At 44.9% G+C, this 19634-nt stretch overlaps 2 protein-coding genes across 2 annotated transcripts; one reads left to right on the plus strand and one right to left on the minus strand.

Annotated features, from left to right (window-relative positions):
* Positions 1-4428: 4428 nt before the first annotated feature.
* LOC115764971 (G-protein-signaling modulator 2) lies at positions 4429-8123 on the plus strand. Its single transcript, XM_030708296.1, has 3 exons — positions 4429-5385; positions 5450-6031; positions 6098-8123. The coding sequence occupies exons 1-3, from the start codon at positions 4705-4707 to the stop codon at positions 6809-6811; spliced, it is 1977 nt and encodes a 658-aa protein (XP_030564156.1). The 5' UTR covers positions 4429-4704; the 3' UTR covers positions 6812-8123.
* Positions 8124-8765: 642 nt separating this feature from the next.
* LOC115764972 lies at positions 8766-17882 on the minus strand. The gene is made up of 5 exons (XM_030708297.1): positions 17751-17882; positions 13018-14111; positions 12522-12954; positions 10331-11995; positions 8766-10258 (listed from the first exon to the last, which is right to left on the minus strand). Exons 1-5 carry the CDS (start codon positions 17857-17859, stop codon positions 8946-8948), a joined length of 4614 nt encoding a protein of 1537 aa, XP_030564157.1. The 5' UTR covers positions 17860-17882; the 3' UTR covers positions 8766-8945.
* Positions 17883-19634: the final 1752 nt, after the last annotated feature.

Raw genomic sequence — 19634 nt, forward strand, 5'->3', positions numbered from 1 at the left:
ATTCAATTGCTTATTTCTCGAATGGAGTTGAAAGAAATATGCGCCATATTGTATGTAGTATGCGTAGATACGCGCATGTATAAATGTATCTCAATGTAAACATAATAACAACAACATGCACTAGCGTGAAATGTAGGCTGCTACGCGAATTGGGTCGTTCACAAAAATTGGGGAGTTGCTTTATATGTGGGTGAGCCACGACAGGTACATCAACAATAACAACAACTGCTGCATAACGTGCTGAAATAAAAATAAAAAGGAAACTGCAAAAAACAATTGAAGCAAACGATAACAGACAACCAAAACAAAAAATACAAATACAAACAAGTTAAATATAACTTTGCAGTAGAAATATTTCGACTGCGTGATACGCTATAATAAACAGTTGGGAATAGTCATACAATAAATCGGTATATTATTAAAGTTATTTAGTTTGTCCGTCTTCTTATTGATTACTCGAGAAAGAATTTGTATATAATTTTTTCATAAAGGAAAATATATGAATCGAATGAAAATGCTGACAAGTTATATGCATACCGACACTTATACAGGGTATAAAAATAAAGCAGATATAGATGATGCATTTAAAGGTTAAGAAGGTTGCCCACAGAGACGGACGCTTTGGCTGATGTCAAATTGGCTTTTAGCACGCTCTTTAGCTGCAAAGCCAGACAACGGCGAAAACAACAAGAAAAATCAGTCAGAGTAAGAGAAAAAAAAAAAAAACAGGTCGTCTGCAGTAATTTGATGATAATTAAAGCTACAGATGATTTAAACAGAAACCATTTCGCTGCGAATGTGGAACGGTCTTTATCACATTGTTAGGCCTACACTTTGGCAACCAAGGATATAAATTCATTTGGCCAGTGTAAAGTGCCGTTGATAGAGTTTTAGTAATTAGTTAATTGGTCAGAAGCAATAATAAGGCGAGGTTTAGCAATAAAATCGACTCAAGAGCCAAACTTATCGATAGCATAATATATATAAATATTGCATTTTATATTTCTATTTTATTATTATTCATGGTCAACAGCTTTTAAGCACATTTTCAATTTGTTGCAACAATCGATAGCACAATCGAAAAGTATCAATTAGATGTCATCTCTATTTTGCGAAATTGATTGCGTCGAGGCAATAAAAGCAATTGCAATTGCTAATGTCAGCGCTTGCGAGTAAAAGTCACGTTCAATGTGACGACATATACAAATTTTATATTTTCGATTGCGGCAATATGAATTATAATAATAAAAAATACTGTAGACACATCGATAAATTGATAACCAAATGTGACCTTTGCATGGGTATGTATATGTGCGTACGTTTTTATATGCATACATATGCACATGTTTAGTTGTTATATGTATGTGTATCTCAGGCATATTTCACACAATTGTGTTAATTTCGAGTGGATCTGGCAGCGCTGCGTTTGAGTAACAACTCAATCGAAACTTGTTAATTGGGCGAGCAGGTTCGTCACTCAGTCAATTAGAACCCGTTCTTTTGTTGCCAGACAGTATAGTCCAATTGGAATTCAACGGAAATAGAACAAACGGTCCAAAAATGGAGCGCCCTCTGTGGGCAAGTGGATAGCGGGCGGCAACTTCCGTTCCATTCTCTGTGCAGCTCTCATATGTATTAAATTAATAAATAATTTGGCATACCTCAGTTTGTCAGCGGTATTTTATTGAAATCAATTATTTGCAAAATATATAAAACGCAGCACTGCAAAAACGATTTTGTTATTACTCAGTTAAACACAATTTTCAATTTCAAATTTACGCCCGTGCGATAAAGTTGCACTTTTTCGCAATAGTATTTGTGTATTTGTATTCGCTGGTGTTGGTCAAAGGGGAGAGGGCGGACAACACATGTAAATTATAAGCGACGACAGCGACAGCGACGGCGACTGCGACGTGGGCAACGATGTTGACGTTGACGGTGTGACGGGTGGGCGTAGGGCAGTCGCCGCAGAGATCTTGTTAAAGCGAATGCGATGCTGAAAGCAAAAGGCGAAAAGCAAAACACAGCAGCAAATTATGAGCGTGCATATGTGTGTGTGTGTGCGCTGCTTGCGTATTGGTGAGCGTATGGTAATAATGTAGGTGAAATATAAGAATCAAATACGAACAAAAATGCCAATAAGAATGACGACGTATGCTAGCAGCAATGACAGCAGACGACATAGCGAGAGAGAGAGAGAGAAGGAGAGTGAGATATATAGGCAGCTACTTCAAGCAGTTGCTTTGATCGCAGAACGAGACTCGATTTAAATTTTTTACTAAATTCTTTTTGCACGGCAGTTAGGTAACGTTTTGTCTATATGAGTTATGCTCATAATCTTAACACATTCTTTATTGCCTGTGACACACATGCACAGACTAAGTCACATACACACACTCACGTAGCTGCTGCTGCTGCTGCTGACTGCTCTGCTTTGGCAAGCTGCGGGCAGCCAACAAAATCGATATTCTAAAAATAATATACTTTGAAAAATAAAAATATATATATACACACATACATATATATGTACATATATTCTTAAAAGCACAAATGAATTTCAATTGTTGCCAGCAATGACTGCCGCCGGCCCCCTTTACGTGCATATGAATGCGTGTATGTGTTTGTATTTGCAATTATGTATGTAGGTACATTAGTGAACACATACTTATGAATTTAACTACAGTTAACACATTTATTGCGCACTTGAGAGAGTTGTATTTAGTTGTAGATTTTCATATAAAATATGTTTAGCTTTTTAGCTGCTTTTTTTATATTTTTTAATATGCTTCTTGGATTCTCATTCGGTTTTCTTGCGCCCAACCGACGACGACAGCGACGTACGGCAACTAAAACGACGTCGCGACATCGCTGCTGCGGCACAAAGAAAGCCGTTTTTTCGGTTTGTGCTCTCTGCTGCTGCTTCTGTATGCATGTATTTGGGAGCGTGTGTGTGTTTATGTGTGTGTGTGTCTCCCCTAAAGCTCGAGAGCCCCACATCGCGGTATTGCCAGTGCACGAAACGGGGACCAAAGCAAAGACACAAGAAATAGAAAAAGCACTTGGACAAATGAAGAGAGGCACAAAAAAAAAGTAAAATGAAAAGAACTGTAAAAAGCGGCAGATACATCAGTTCTTTATTATTTTTGTGCAATACGGCAACACTGGTGGCGACGACAGGTGAAGAGAAAGAAGCAGCAGCAGCTGAAGCACCGTGCGATGATAGCAGCTGCAATCGCGTTGTTCTTGCTGTTGTTGTTGGTGTATAGTAAAAGTAGCAAAAATGTGTAGTAGAGATAATTTGTTGGGGTTGTTGCTTTTGTGAATCACTAACACTAACACACATGCACACACATGTATTCAAATACTGAGCGAGCTCCAAAGTGCTCACCAGTATGGGTGTGGTGAGTTTGAAATGAAATAACATCTGTACGTGTATAGAACAATTTTCTTTCGTTCATAAGTGAAAAAAACAAATAAGAACTTTTCCCAAAATCACACAAGCATGTACTCCTCTAAATATAGCTCATAAAATAAGCCACTATTTAGGGCTTCCATTTCGAACAAATTAGTTACAGTTAAAGTTGAGCCGGTCGGCTATTAAAAATGTTTAAATACCATCCTGGCAACAACAACACTCACCACAAATGATTGTTTTCCGCTCTCCCGTACTTTTGTTTGAGCGTGTAAGTGTGTGCTACTGCGCGTAATCTCTTGCTCTTTCGCTGCTCCCACTCGCTCGCAGAATTTGAACACAGGGCACAGTTATTTACTTACTTAAATTTATGTAATTTAGCACATTCCTGTCAACGTCGTCCGGACAGGCAATACCTTTGCTGCATTAATTGATGTATGTTAATACACACGAATTATTGAAATTAAATTCACACCTTTAATTTGTGGTAGCAGCGCAGCTGCCGTGCAAAACGCGGCGCACGTACACTCAAAGCGGCGACGACAGCGACAGCGACGACGACGACGACATTCGCATTTTTTCACAGTGCGCTTTTCGTTTGGCTCAACTTTTTGTTTTTTGTTTATGATTTGCACTGACAATGGCGCACACACCTGCCACAATTTCAATTGAAAATCATTCCTGGCACTTTCATTTACACTTTGCGACTATTTTGTGCAGCCGGTGGTAATATTTTATGCCAAAAAATTTCAATTTTGTCAAGCGGCAACTTGGTTTGTTCACAGACACAGTAGAAAGTGACGCCATCTTTAAAGGGGTCGCTGTACGTTCAGTCTGACGTGCAGTGTTGTTTAATGCGTTCAAATTTACTAGTCGACTTTCTTATCGATATATGAGAATGCCGAGCATTTGAAAACTACAAAATAATTAGCGTATACCAAAGATAAATGTTGTTCAATGCTTATGGATGTAATAACCAATATTGCGCTTTATTGTTTTCAAGCTTCAATTAAATTTCGTTGATATGGCAACATAACAATTCGTAAGATAGATGGCAACACCTAACTCGATTACAATTAATCGACTGGCAAAGTGAATCAGAATGAAATTAACGAAACCTAATTGATTGCAAAACGGTAAAAAAAAGTGAATTCTTAAAGTAATTAATAGCAAAGCAGCAAAGATACTGCCAAACACTCTCTGCGGGCGTCGCAGTCAAGTCTAGCGTGCGTTTTGGCCACCAATAAACGTTTTTTACGCGAAGCTAAGCCAAGCTAAAGAAAAACAAAGCCATGTCCTCGCTCTCGGCCTCAGCAGAAAATGTGTCCACAATGGGCATTGGTGGTGGTCCCGATTCCAATTCGCATCACGGCTCCGATGGCAGTTCCAGCATGTGTCTGGAGCTGGCTTTGGAGGGCGAACGTCTGTGCAAGGCAGGTGATTGTCGGGCGGGCGTTGCCTTCTTCCAGGCAGCGATACAGGCGGGCACCGACGATCTGCGCACGCTATCCGCCATCTATTCGCAGCTAGGCAATGCATATTTCTATTTGGGTGACTATGCCAAGGCCATGCAGTATCACAAGCACGATCTAACGCTGGCAAAATCCATGAATGACAAGCTGGGTGAGGCCAAATCCTCTGGCAATCTGGGCAATACACTTAAAGTGATGGGTCGCTTCGACGAGGCGGCCATTTGCTGTGAGCGTCATCTGACGCTTGCTCGTCAGTTGGGCGATCGCCTATCCGAGGGCCGGGCACTCTACAATTTAGGCAATGTCTACCATGCCAAGGGCAAGCATCTGGGCCAGCGTAATCCGGGCAAGTTCGGTGACGATGTCAAGGAGGCGTTGGCCAAAGCCGTTGAATTCTATCAGGAGAATCTGCAGCTTATGCGCGATCTGGGCGATCGTGGTGCTCAGGGACGCGCTTGCGGTAATCTGGGCAACACCTACTACTTGCTGGGCGACTTTCAGGTAAGTTGTCTTGGGTTTCTATCTATCTCAAGCTTTCTTGCTCTCATGCTCTCCATGCTTGCAGGCAGCCATTGAGCACCATCAGGAGCGCTTGCGTATTGCACGCGAGTTCGGGGATCGCGCTGCGGAACGTCGTGCCAACAGCAATTTGGGCAACTCGCACATCTTTCTAGGCCAGTTTGAGGATGCGGCTGAGCACTATAAGCGTACGCTAGCGCTGGCCATGGAGCTGGGCGAGCGCGAGGTGGAGGCCCAGTCTTGCTATAGTTTGGGCAATACTTACACGCTGCTCCATGAATTCACCACGGCCATTGAGTACCATCATCGACATTTGGCCATTGCACAGGAGCTGGGCGATCGGATTGGTGAGGCGCGCGCCTGCTGGTCTCTGGGCAATGCCCACTCGGCCATGGGCAACAACGAAAAAGCACTACAATTTGCCGAATCGCATCTGCAGCTGGCCAAGGAGCTCCGTGATCCGGTGGGTGAGAGCACGGCCCGCGTTAACATTTCAGATTTACGCAAGCTGCTGGGCATGCCGGAGGCGGACCATACCCCCACACAGGATGAGGAGCGCTCAAGCGCTTCGGAGCACTCGGCCAGCGGGCATCAGTCGGATGGCTCAGAGAGCTCGCAGGGACGCATGGTGAATAAACGTGCCTCATACTTCCACGACTCCTGCATCATTTAGTGCTTGTTTTTTTTTTTTTAGGTGCGTGTGCGTCGCCAGAGCATGGAACAGTTGGACCTTATCAAGATTACGCCAGATGGCAAACGTTTGCAGGAGGAGAAGCACAAGGCGGCCAATGCCGCACACACAAAAGCCAAAGAGGACGATTTCTTCGAGATGCTCTCACGTTCACAGTCCAAGCGCATGGACGATCAGCGCTGCTCCATTAAAATAAACAGCGCCGGAGCCGTCGCTGCTGCTGCCACGGGTGCCACTCGCAAGCCGCTGGTGCAGCAGAACTCGCTGTTTGTGGATCCCACCAATTTGCCGGGTCTGAAATCGCCCTCGTCTGGCGTGCCGCCGGCCATAGGTCATGCGCCGTTGTCACGCAGCGCCACAACCACACAACAGCCGGATGATGCATTTCTAGACATGCTGATGCGTTGTCAGGGCTCGCGTCTGGAAGAGCAACGCTCCGAGTTGCCGCGCGCACATGTCACCATGGATGCGGAGGCGCCACAGATGCAGCCGCCCGCAGCTGCAGCGGCTGCCGCAGGCGCACGTGCACAGTCCGGACCACGCGGCACCACGGTGCCGGATGAGGATTTCTTTTCGCTTATTATGAAAGTGCAGAGCGGTCGCATGGAGGATCAGCGCGCGTCCATACCCTTTGGTGGTTTTAGCAATGCGCAGCGAAATGCCCGCAACAACAACAACAACAATAACAATGCGGGAGGAGCTGGTGCTGCCAAGTAGATGCATCCGATTGGGCTATCCATTTAGCCAGCTGCTGCTCTCTTCATTTAATTTTTTTTATCATTTGTCTGCGCACACTTGGGCCGTTTGGTCATTTGGCTAACACATTTGTTATAAGATTTCTGCGTAAAAATTTTATTTATAGCCACTAAACAAATAACCAAAAATATTTTTTTAACGCATCGCTCTTCCATTTGGATGCATTTGTAAAACACACAAATCACACACACACACTCACACATAGTTATACAGTGAAAGCTCTGCTAACGAACAACTGCCTTCGGGCATAGATTTTCTTTGGTTAGTCAAACTTTTCCTTTTATTTATTTTTTATGTGCAAAAACGTTTCTTGAAGCGGACAAGCAACTTTTCATACGATAAAAACTTCACCGAAGTTTGTCTTAAAAATTGAAAAAACCAGCTAGAAATCTGGTAACCAAAATGGAAAAGTCTTAAACATTATGATTTAAAGTAATTTCTTTATCATCAAAAACATAGACATGCTCATAAAATTTGTACAATAATTTCTATTATTATTATGACTCTCTTTAAGCTCAAGATTTTCGCTAAAGCGAGCTTTGACTGTATTTCAGTTATATACTTATATCTAGCACGCACACATATGTATACAATTATGATATTTAGCCATTTTCTCAAAGCATGCTTCTTAAACCAAAAGAAAAACAACACGAAATTTTAAAGATATTAATGTTTGAATTGCATGTAACTAGTTATTAAGTACGAAATAGTCCAAATAACAATAGATTAAACATACATACATTCATTATACTTTTCCAAAACTGTAGAGCTTAACGCTAAACTTTTGCCAATTGTTACAAATCTTAACTATACAAACTTGAAAAAACATTCACACGTACATATAAGCAATGGCATTTTCTAAGCGAAAAAATAATGAAAAACCTTTTCCAATTGTAACTATGAGTATTGCATTTTTTTCTACTGAAAGTCTTTCGGAAATACACTAAAGAACTTACATACATATACTTATATATATAATATCATTTTTTGATTTCATTTAAATTGTTTCTTTTTGAGATATTAAGCGGTTCGTTTGGTGTCTGCTCTTTAAGATCCAGAGCCGTTTTAGCGTATAGCCAACTATACATACATATACGAATACAGATATCTATATAGTTTACACACACAGAACATTGATAAATGTTTTATTGATTTATTGATAAAGTGAAGCCAAAATTTATGAATGTTATTAATGCATGCATATTTATAATGATTACAAATCAGAACGAAACACATCATAATGGTGTATGTATGTAAACGTATTATTAAATATTAAAATCAAATTGTTTGCTGACAAGTGCGATCTCTGTTTCCTTACATAATTATAGATTGGGAATGTATATAGTTTAGAGTTTAATTTGAAGATCGATTTGACTGAAGCGTGGAAGATGGGCGGAATACTGTAGCAATTACTTGGGTGGAATATAAGTGGAATAGGCAGAAACCGATATATTTTTGCTTAGGCAAGAGGAAGCTTGCTCGACTTTATAAAGTATATAAATTCTATATAAGCATCATCAGCCTATCTGGCGATATTTGTCTGTCTGTTCGAATCGATCACGGAAACTACAGATGCTACTTAGTTTTGAAATTTTGAACGTAGGCTCCCAAGGGCATTATAAGATTTAGTTTATTTCAAAACATCTCGAACACCCCCGGCTAGTTTTTGACCATATTTCAGAACCTAATTGAGTTAGAGACACCAAATTTGGTTTGGAGTCTCGTGTAGCATACATTGATCTAGAAAATTGCACTTTTCAGATATTTCAAGAAGTTTTCACTTATTTTTGAAAATATATTCTTGGGCTTTGGTATCTGAAAACATTTGTATATTTATGCTTTGAAAATTTCGTTTAGATCGGACAATAAATTCACTTCAATATGCGTAAAACGGGTGAAAATCAGTTAGTTCGTTTTTAAAGCTTTATTCATAAATTAGTCGTCTTATGCGTCTAGAAAGTACATACATATATGATAAGTGCCCCGCCATCTGTGAGCTTTTTTTGGATGTGGGGCATGCACCACTCGAGGCGGCGCCAAGCGGCGTCTAGCCAAAAAATTTATTTACAAATTGATTTCACTAAACTAAACAGAACTACGCCTTGGCGGCCTTAATACTCTCCGGCTGCGTGTCGTCCAGCACGAAAATGGGCAGCGAATAGTCCAGCGGCTTCTCACAGCTGCCAGCCACGCCCTTCGGATAGTCGTAGGCATTTTTGTGTAGTGCGCTGGTTTTGTGCCAGCCCCGCTTGAGCATCACATAGACGACAAAGACGCTGACGAGGAACGCCGAGCAACTGGCCATCACGAACATGGCCAGCTGCACAGATTCATCGGGTGCGGTGGCTCGTGCCTGCGCCACGGACGGCACAGCAGTGCGATGGATGAAATGCGAGCGTGTCAAATCCGGACGGAAACGACCGCCAACCAGATGAAAGCCGCCGGCCTGAATGGCCATCTCGATGGCAAAGGCCATGTCCACCTTGGCCTCGTTGTGCAGCTCGAAGCGCACAATGACCGAGCCATCAAAGTTCTCCTGGACGCGCAGATTCTCGACAACGGAGCCGAGCAGCTGCTGCAGCTCGCGCCGTATAGAATCGTATACATTGCGCACACTGCCCTCGCCGCCGCCGCCGCTGGTGTTGGTCATGTGCAGCTCAATGGAGACCGCCTCAATGGGCACCGGATCGCAGCGTTTGTCGCCCTGGCCAAAGACATGTGATGACTGCAGCTGATTGCCGGCGGCATCGACGCACCAGCAGCTGCGTCCATTGCATTGGAGTGGACGGAAGGCGCCCGCCTCGTCGCAGCTAACGTTGAAGGTGGCGGTGGCGGCCAGAGCGTGACAGCGTGTCGTATTCAGCTGCATGGGCGCGACCTCCACGGAGAGCTGTGAGTCCAGCAGCGAATTGGCCAGCTCCATGACGCGCTCGCTGACGCTCTCAGCGGGTATCGCTGTGGTGGGCTGCGCAAGCTTGGCCTCCACTTCATCTAGATCCAGGCCCAGGCTATCCACATCGTTCAGCTGCGTTAGCTGCGCTATCAGCTGTTCCATCAATGGATCACCCAGTTCCAGATTCTTGCGGTTGCGCGCCTGTCGACTGTTGCAGGTGGGCTCAATGTCACGCGTGAGTGTGCCCTTGAGTGGTGCCCCCTTGCGATCCGCACACCAGCAGACGCCATACGGGCTGGGCGGCGTCTGCTCCGAGCTGATGCTGCTGCTGGCAAAGGCGCGACTCACAATTTCGGTGTGGTGTGCTGGCAGAGCCGGCTGTTTGCCCAGACACTGCACGGGCATCCAGTGGCCGGTGATGGGATCACAGCGTGGCTGGAACCAGACGGAGGAGTGGCCGCTGCGCTGCGCAGCCAGGCTGTTCTTCAGCTTCAGCCGTTCGCACTGGGTGAGCACTGCGTGGTAAGGCAAGAAAATAGTGGGGCATAAGCTTAGTCAGCAAACAAAGAAGTGTATGCTGTACTCACCTGGACACACGGAATTGCAGGCCAGCTCGTTGTGGAACAAATTCTTGGTCTGGCAGGCCGTTGAAGTGGCATCTATGGTCAGAGGCACGCATTTGTTGGCCTTGGGACTGAAGCGATAGCGTGTGGCATTGCGCACGCTCTGATTGCTGGCCAGGCACAGGGGATCCATGGACTCGAAGCAGACATCGCGCGTCTTGGAGCAGCAGACGCCACGATTGCTGACCGGATTCAGCTGGCAGGTGTGCGTGGTGGGACAGCTTTCCTGCTCGCTGTGCGGGCCACAGCTAACATCTAGTTCGCCCTGCTGCAGAGGCTTGCCCTCGGCACAGACAGAGGCGCGTCGCGGCACACAGATGGGCATCTTGGGGCAGGGCGTGTCAACGCACTCCACGCTGATCAGCTGGCACTCCTCGTCGCTGGCACAGCTCACTTCGGCGCAATAATTGCGGCACTCGCAGCTGGGACAGCCATGGGCATCCACTTGGTAGCCGCTCTCGCAGCTATTGCTGCACTTCATCGGACTGCAGGCGTAGCTGGAGTTGGCGCGGCAAATGGGCGTCTCCGGCGTCTTGACTCTGGTGCCCGGCAGCTGTTCACCCTGTGCATTCACACACCAGCAATAGCCATCGGATGAGCACTGCACCTGCTCCCATTTGCCCGTTATCGAATCACATTGGGCCACCGTCATCTGGCGTGCGGGTATGCCTAGCTCGGAGCTCTGATGCAGCTGTATCGCCTGCAGATGCTGGCAAGCGGTCTTGAGCTGTGGCTCCACGCACTGCGTTCCGCAGCCATTCGAGCAGCAGCGACGTGTGCCCTCACAGTGGGCATCTGTGCGGCACTCGTAGGCGCAGATGTTCGCATCCAGATTGTCCGTCGGCCCCGGTGGCACCAGATAGGGGCACTGGCCAGGCTTGCGTGGCAAACACGCGGGCACTGGCGGGCAGTACTCGCCTTCGCAACTAACATCCACAATGCGGCACTCCTTGCCCTCTCCGCAGCTGACACCTTCGCAGGGATCACGGCACTGGCAGGCCGGACAGCGGGTGTCCAGATCTAGGGCAAAGCCATATTCGCAGCCCATGCGGCAGGTCAGATCCAGGCAGTCCAGCTCCACGCGCAGCTGCTGGCAGCTCTCGTCGCTGACATTGTAGCCACGCGATTTGGGTATCTCGGTGCCAAAGCTGTCCACGCACCAGCACTGCTCCACCTCCATCTCAACCAGTTCGTCCTCGGCACTGGGTCGCTTCGGCGCCGGCGCCACCTTCTTAATGTCCGTGCCAAATAGCAGTTGCTGCTGCCGCTCGGCGCCCATATCGATGACCTTGGCGCTCCGGCCCATTGCCTGCGCCGGCGCCACAGGGCCCGCGACTTGCACGTTCAGCGCGCTGTCGTTTACACGGTAGAGCTTCAGCCGTTCCGCATTGCGGCGACTGCGCTTCGCACCAGAAGCAGCTGCTCCGGCCAACAGCATGCGCATGCGCCTTATGGTATTCTCCTCCAGAATTTGGCGCTGTTCGGCCCGAGTTACGCGTATCTTGCGCAGCTCACATTGCCGGCCCGCATAGTCACCCTCGTCCGTGCAACGTGGCGCCGACATAGCCAGCTGCATGCCCGCCTCTGTGCCCTCCATGCGCTCCGAGAAATCGCGCAGATATTCGCACACTGCAAGAGGCATAAGAAAAATAGAAAAAAAAGTAAAGTGATTGACTCGCAGAATGATTGACGGTCTAGCTGATTGCCGAAAAATAGACAGTAGGGGAAGGAAAAGGGACGGATTGCTTGACTGTCAAACAGATTGACTGACTGATTGGTGGACGGATTGATTGACTGACTGACAGACAGACTGAGTGAATAAAAAATTCACTGACTGACAAAGTGATTGACTTATTGACTGTCTCTCTCTCTTCTCTGACTCATCGATTGATCTACTGATTAGATAACTGACTGACCGATTGATTCATCGGTTGACAGACTGTAAGACAGGCGACTGACTAAATGATTGATTGACTGAGCACTGACCCATTCATTGACTGGCCGATTCTCTAACTCGTTGCTTGTCTGATTTAAGGAATACTTGACAGACTGTTTGATTAACAGACTGATTGATTGACAGGCTGATTGCTTGATTAATAGTTTAACTGGTCGATTGGTCATAATTAAGAAACTATATAATCCAATGGGAACTTACTGGTTTGCTGCCTCGTAGTTTGTTCATCTTCAGTAGCTGTGGTCTGTTCCGGCAGTGGACAGCAGACGCTCTCCGCCTCGCGGTGCAGCTTGGTGCACTTGTACTGCTCGGGGCACATGATGCGGTTGCTCATGGAGCGGCCCTGCTTGGACTCTGCTTCAGACTCAAAGAAGGCCGTTGGCTGAAAGCTGCGCGCCTGTCGCTCCTCAAAGCAATACATGACCTCGCCGCTGACCGTGTCCGAGAGCGGTGTGCCTATATCACAGGGATTGGAGTAGGCTAGATCCGGCTTGCAAACGGGCCAAGAGGCGCACAGAGTGGAGCCCGATTCGCACAATGGATCCGTGGCAACCTCACAGTGTGAGCCCAGGGCACACTTGAAGCCCTCACAGGGCTCAGAGCACTCGCAGGTGGGACAGCCATTGTGGTCATTCTATAAAATGCAGATAACTATCAAAATCTGGTCTGCCCTGGTAGTTGCTTCATTCAATCTTACCTTGAATCCATATTCGCAGACGGCGGCGCAGATATTTGTGTCGCATTGCTCCATCTGGAAGCTGCGCGCGTACGAGCGACTAATCATGTTCTCCCAACCCTCACAGTTGACGCTATTGGCCGCACCCATGGACTCCCTGATCTTATGCCCGGTGCGCGGATCCACGCACCAGCAGACGAGTCCGTTGCGGCTGCACTGCCTGGGCGAGTATTGGCCGCCGGGCCCGTTGCATTCGGGCACATAGCCGCGTCCCTCGCGCTCGTTGAGGGCCAGCACATCGGCCAGGGCCTTGGCCTGATGGCAGCCGGTCATATTGTGCGGCTGTTGACAATTGAACTGGCAGCCCTTGGTGAAGCAGCACTTCTCTTGGTTACGACACTCCAAATCGTGGCTGCAGGGTGCGCCGCACATGTAACCGGTGCGTTCCGTATAGACCGACTGCTCGGGCGCCGGACACACGCCCGGCTTTTGAAAGGTCAAGGCGCTGGGACAGCAAACACCATAGTCGTTGCCCGACTCCACCATGCACTGGTAGAGCGGCGGGCACTGTGGCTTGCCGGCATCCAGGCCGCACAAAAATGGCCGCACGCTATCCTCAATGGCCAGCGGCAGGCCGGCGGGACAGTAGTTGGCCAGCGAACGCGCCTTCTTGCATGTGGGCAGTGGCGGGCAGGGCTCCGTAATGCACTGCACCTCCTGTAGCTGGCATGTCTGTCCATGTGGGCACTCCAGGCCATCGCAGGGATCACGACAGCGGCACACCGAGCAGCCCGTTTGGGCATCGCGCGCAAAGCCCGACGGGCAGAACATGCGACAGGCGGAGGCGGCACAATGCGCCGGTTCCCGACACTGCACGCCCGCACGTGTTGTATTCCGGCTGCCCGGCAGTTCCACGCCGTACTCGTCGATGCACCAGCAATCCTTACCAGCCCGTTCATTGGCGCACTGTATGCTCTCGAATTCACCGCTCTTCCGGCAGCGCGGTATGCGCACAGCTGCGACTCCTCCGGATCCGGCTCCAGCTCCAATGGGCTGCAGCGCCTTGGCACGTCGCGTTTCCGCGCGTCGCAAATGCTGACAGGCAGTTAAATTGGCTGCAAGTATAGAGGAACAGAGGTCGGGACAGTGTGAGTCAGTGGAGGCGTTTGGCACACTTTCGTGTTATTCAACTGCAGCAAAAAAAAAAACCCAGCAGCGACGTCAGTTTCACTTTTTGCAAACGTGACGCGTTCATATTGACTGAAATAACAACAGCCATTAGCAAGTGAGAGTGCACTAGTCGCATGTGACCGACTAGGAGATACCCTACACACGTAAACACATTTTACACAACAGTCGTCTCTAACGCTCAGCCTCGCGAAATGTATATCTGTATGCCAAAATATTCTCCCTATCTGGGGCTAATAATCGATATCTATAGATTTTAGTGGAAGTTGGGAGGTTAATAATATTTGTTATTATAAACATGGTATACGGATCTGATTCCTAGATTTAGTCCTTCAGTCCATAAGTACACCGATTTCGTACCAATAGACATGGCTAGATTAGGAATAGGAATTAGGAATATATATATCCAGCTTATAAGGGATAGTGCACAGGGTATTTAAACAAACGCGAGCAGCGAAACAGCAACAAATTGAAATTAAAATTTTTTATATAAAAGGCAGCTGCCAGCGGCATTTGGCTACTTAAATTGTAGCTTGTTGTTGCCGTCGTTGTTTAAATTGTTGTCAGTTGTCTCAGGGCCAACATTGAGCGCTTTGTATGCGCATGGCGAGCGCGCGTGTGTGCGTCTCTTGGCCAAAGCGGCGTATGCGCAATTTACCAAAATGGCCTGAACCATTAACGCCAGCCAGCGGATGCTTCGCTTTGAGCATTCTACATAAGGCACAGTCATTGTCTAATGCCCGCGCGATGCTTATGTAATTGTGGCACATCACACAGCTCTTAACTCTTAACTAATCAACTCTTCCCTCCTCCGCTGCTGTTTCCTGCACGCAACGTTGCCTTTTGGGATTTCGTAAAAGTCGACGACGCGCTTACTGAGTTTCGGTCATTGCATTTGGACAGCCCACGTAATGCATTCACCATGCATTCGCCATGCATTCGACAATGCAATCGCAATTGAACTAATAGTTGGCTTAAGCCGTGACCAATCGCTGGCCCTTGCGGGCCAGAGCATCTGCCAGAGCCAGCCAAATATAGCTGCCTGCCCAATCAGCGTAGTGAAAGTTCCGGTAGAAAAACAAAGGCATTAGGGGCAGCTTATTCAATCAAATTTTGTTCTATGACATATAAAGAGGTTCCATGTGTGGAATTTAAGCATGCTGCTCCAATTGTAGACCTCAAATTAACTACAAAGCAACTGACACAATGAAGGATGCTTTCCTTCAGCTTCAGATCAAGCTCTGTGCTCAATGAGATACTTTTAAGCATACCCTAATATTATACGTATACTTTCTGCTATGTTATATTCATAATAAGCCAAGCGAGCTATAGGTATAGACTGATTAATGTCACCCCATCTACAATCTGTATAACCCAACCTACGGCTTGTTCAAGGCTGTAGCACAAGGCTTATAATACCCTATTATAATATAAATGGGTATATTAATAATGTATATAATGTATAATGTATATTGAATAATTATGCAAGCAATTCAAGACTTACTTATTTAAAAATAGGTAAACGCGTGTTATTTTATGTGATTCTTGTTTCTTATCTTTGTATTGCAATGTATAATATGTTTGGCTTATATTTTATTATTATATTTCTATTATTGTTCCTGACTAGTAAAGCCCTGACAAAACTTGTAGAAGCTACGTAGCTGAAGTTTTAGTTACCTAAGTGAAGTCAGTAAAAACTTCTTTCGCAATTGTGGCAAATTTATGATAAAATGTTTCTAAGAAACTTTTTTGGCTGTCATTCGATTGTTTTTAGATTAGGTACAATGCATTTGATACGTGTGATTTGCGAGAAAGCCTACTTGATACAATATAAAGGATAAAAGGCTTAATTTTCGTCCGATTGGTCCGAGCAAAGCGAATGAGTATCGTAGACACTATGTATCTAGCAAATGATTGATAAAGCTATCCATATATATACCCTGTATTATTTGCTTATCGAATTTTTGGGCTTCTTCCTTCCTTACTTTCCTTCCCTCTGCCCATAGAGCCAATCCTTTGCCCATCAGCTCTGTAGATATCATGTAAGCGCATTGTTTAATTGTCATACAAACATCCGGCTGGCATTTTCACTGCTATGTTAATTGCTGAATTTTTACCATGTGTTTGTGTTTTTGCTTGTTTTTTAGGTTTGTTTTTGGCTCTTTTCACCCGAAATTAAATGAAAGTTTCTGTATTTCTTTTCTTATTTATTTATTTAATTTTTTTTTTTTGGCAGCGTTGATCGAGCTGGTCAACGATTTGATTAGGTATTTCGATTGAATGTCTCGCTTCGGAATTTGGTTTTCGCTTCATGAATGAAAACAAAAAGCAATTAAATGAAAATAATAATAGCAACAGCAACAATTTATTCTACTTTGCTGTAGAGCGAAATCAAGTTTGTCGCTTAAGTCTTTCGTTCGAAGCGTAACGAAAACGAAAACAAAAGCCGCATAGACAACAACAGACCCCCCCTCGGGGCTCCGTACGGCGTACTATGGGCAGCACAGGCATCGTAGCCCACATGACCGACTGACACACTGTGCGGCACAGTCATAGTTTCTGCTCTCTGTGCGTGCGTGTGTGTGTGTGTGTGTGTGTGTGTGTAACGGCTTTTCGGGCTATTTCAAGTTCGTGCTGTGAGTCTTTTGGCCCGGCTAAGCGCTTTTTAATGATGCCGTGCTATATATTTAGCGCCTGGGTTCTACACGAACTAACCAACACGCTAATTGCCGCATGCATTTTGCAATTGCAATTGGCTTTTAACGAGCGAGCGGCAACTAACTTGCTCCACATACAACGGCGGGGTTCATTGACTGGCCCAAAACAAGCCAAAAACAAAAACAAAAATAAGACATGAAACAAGAAAGAACATTGGCCTCTGGGTGGCCGTAGCTTAAATACCCTAGCAGACATATTTCTATATTCAGCCACCCAGCAATGTCCAAAAGTTGCTTCCTTTGGGAACTATTTGCTGTAGTATATCTCTGTGGAGATTGGCGTCAAGATAGCTTTAAAAATATATACTTAGATATTTTATGTATATTTTTTATGGGATCGGAATGGCTCCTCCTGTACTCCAAAAATATCTAAGCTAAGTTTTCGCAAATCGCTATAAAACAAAATATTTTTAATAAATATTCCATTCAGAATAAATCCCGATATTAATTTATAGTAAAAAGTAACAAAAAAAAGTAACTTACAAAAAAAAAATAAATAAATAAAAATAAAAAAAGATTTTAATTTATATAAAATACATCTTATTATCTATTAAACTTAAATATTTTCTAAAAAGTTTTTCCAAAGTACTAAACCAAACTTATCAAAACTCCTTGTTTTTTAAAGAAATGTTGTATTTACAAAATATTTAACTAAAATTGAAATTTTAAGAAAAAACTATTTTGCAAAGCTGTGAAAAGTTTTTGACAGCGTTACACATTTTCTGACAAAATTATGATACCCTGTACAAATAAAAGAAAATACGACAACAGCAAGAAGTCATTGACTCTGCAGCTGATGCGTGTGGCAGGCCCTTATCCTGGCCACGCCCATATTGGCGTTCTACTTACCATTTGAGCGCTTGGCGTCCGTAGCTTGCAGCACGAGCAGCAACAGCAGCAGCGGCAGCAGGCAGCCCGAGAAGAGCTTCAGCCAGCGTTGTTCACAATGCGGTGGCATGTTGAGGCGCAGGCATTCAAAAAAGTTGCCAAAAAGTCAAAAACAAAAAAAAAATACAAAGCAGATTTCCTGTTTTGTGGCAGCAGCTGCAAAAGAGAGTTCACAATGAGTACGGTGTGTATGGGTGTGTGTGTGTGTTAGTGCGTAATGTTGTGTGGCCAGCGCGAGGCTTTGTCACGTTTGACGTCACACGCTGGCGCTGCGCTTATGAGACCGAAACCGGGCATGAGAAATGAGAAATTCAAATGAATATTGAAAAAACAAATATGCATACAAATACTTTCACTAGTATATGCTTCTTTTTTGTTCATATATAAATACATAACTTTTTTATTTTGTTTGCGGTTAAAGAATTCAAGAAAATGTACGTATAATCCACATTTGAGCTGCATAATTTAGATGCTCGCCGCTTGCGCAATAGGCTAGGCGGAAGCATGCAGCGAGAGGTTACGAGTGCAGTCCGGGTCACGGGCTGCAGCGATTGTCTGCACATTTTCGACTCTTCTCATAACATTTGGCAGCTGTTGCTGTTGTTGGCGTTGTTGTTGTTGTTGGTGTTGTTTATGCTACCATTGAAGGCGTGTGATTAATCTGACGTTGCCGCGCTTTCACTTTGCCAGCCAGCAGCGGCAACAATTGCCGCCAGCGTACACAATTTTTTTGCCAGCACTGTGGAAATTCACTTTTTTTTTCTTCTTTACTTGTTTTCGTACGTTTTCCGGTCCATTGAAAACGACGTCGTCGCCCAGCTTTAATCGCACCAGGTTGAATTTTCACCAATTATAAGCAGCTGGCCAACAGCTGATCGGCTAATAAAAATCCAAGCGAAGGCAAATATCAAATGAAGTTCGTTGCCTAAGTCTTTTGTTTGGCTTTGGGTTTTTCTTACTCGGGTGAAAAGTGTTTGGTACATTAAAATGCCGCAAATACGCCACAACGGCAACAACTACAACAACAACAACAACAATATAAGCAACAATAACAGTGACAACAACTTTTTCACTAAGCGACGCAACCAACAACAAATTTCAACACGGAACCAGCGAGATAAAAAACGGCACACCAAACTTTTAGTGAACATTTCGCTGGCTCTTTACTTATTTTTATGCCCTTGCAGAGGGTACACAAATTTGGTCATTATTTATGTGACGCATAGCAGTAGATATCGCTTAAAGTTCATATATGGTTGATCAGTATAAGCAGCTGAGTCTGCAAAGTTTGTGAAAACTTGCTTTCGGTTTTTTAATCTAATAAAATTTTGTTAGGAGTTGTCCTTCTATAGCTGGCAGTATATACGTAAAGGAATCGATCGGAATGGAAAAACATGAAAATTTATCAAATATACCAAAAACAGGCGCATCGGATCACTTTATAATATAACTACCTTGGAAATTGTCGGTTAAAAAAAGATTTCGAATAGTTAACTTTTCTTTTTAATATACTTCGATATGCTGATATGCGCAAAATTCTATTAATATAAGAAAAGTGTATCATACAGTTTTCCTAGAAAGAATTACAATTAAATAATAGCCTAACAAAATGCAGCAATGCAGATTTATATTGCACTACTAATAGACAAACAAAATTCCATCGATATAAAACAACTATAGCATATAGCTTGCAAAGGAATTATCGAATATAAATTAATTCTTATCTTTTGTGAGATATCTTTAGTAAATGTATCAATAACAAGTTACATTATGCTTTTTATAACTTGTCAAAATTCCATCAATATGAGGCAACCATATTATATAGTTCGCATAAGAGCATCAGAA

Source organism: Drosophila novamexicana, unplaced genomic scaffold, assembly GCF_003285875.2.
Source record: "Drosophila novamexicana strain 15010-1031.04,08,12 unplaced genomic scaffold, DnovRS2.1 tig00000877-arrow-arrow-pilon, whole genome shotgun sequence".
Classification (NCBI taxonomy): domain Eukaryota; kingdom Metazoa; phylum Arthropoda; class Insecta; order Diptera; family Drosophilidae; genus Drosophila; species Drosophila novamexicana.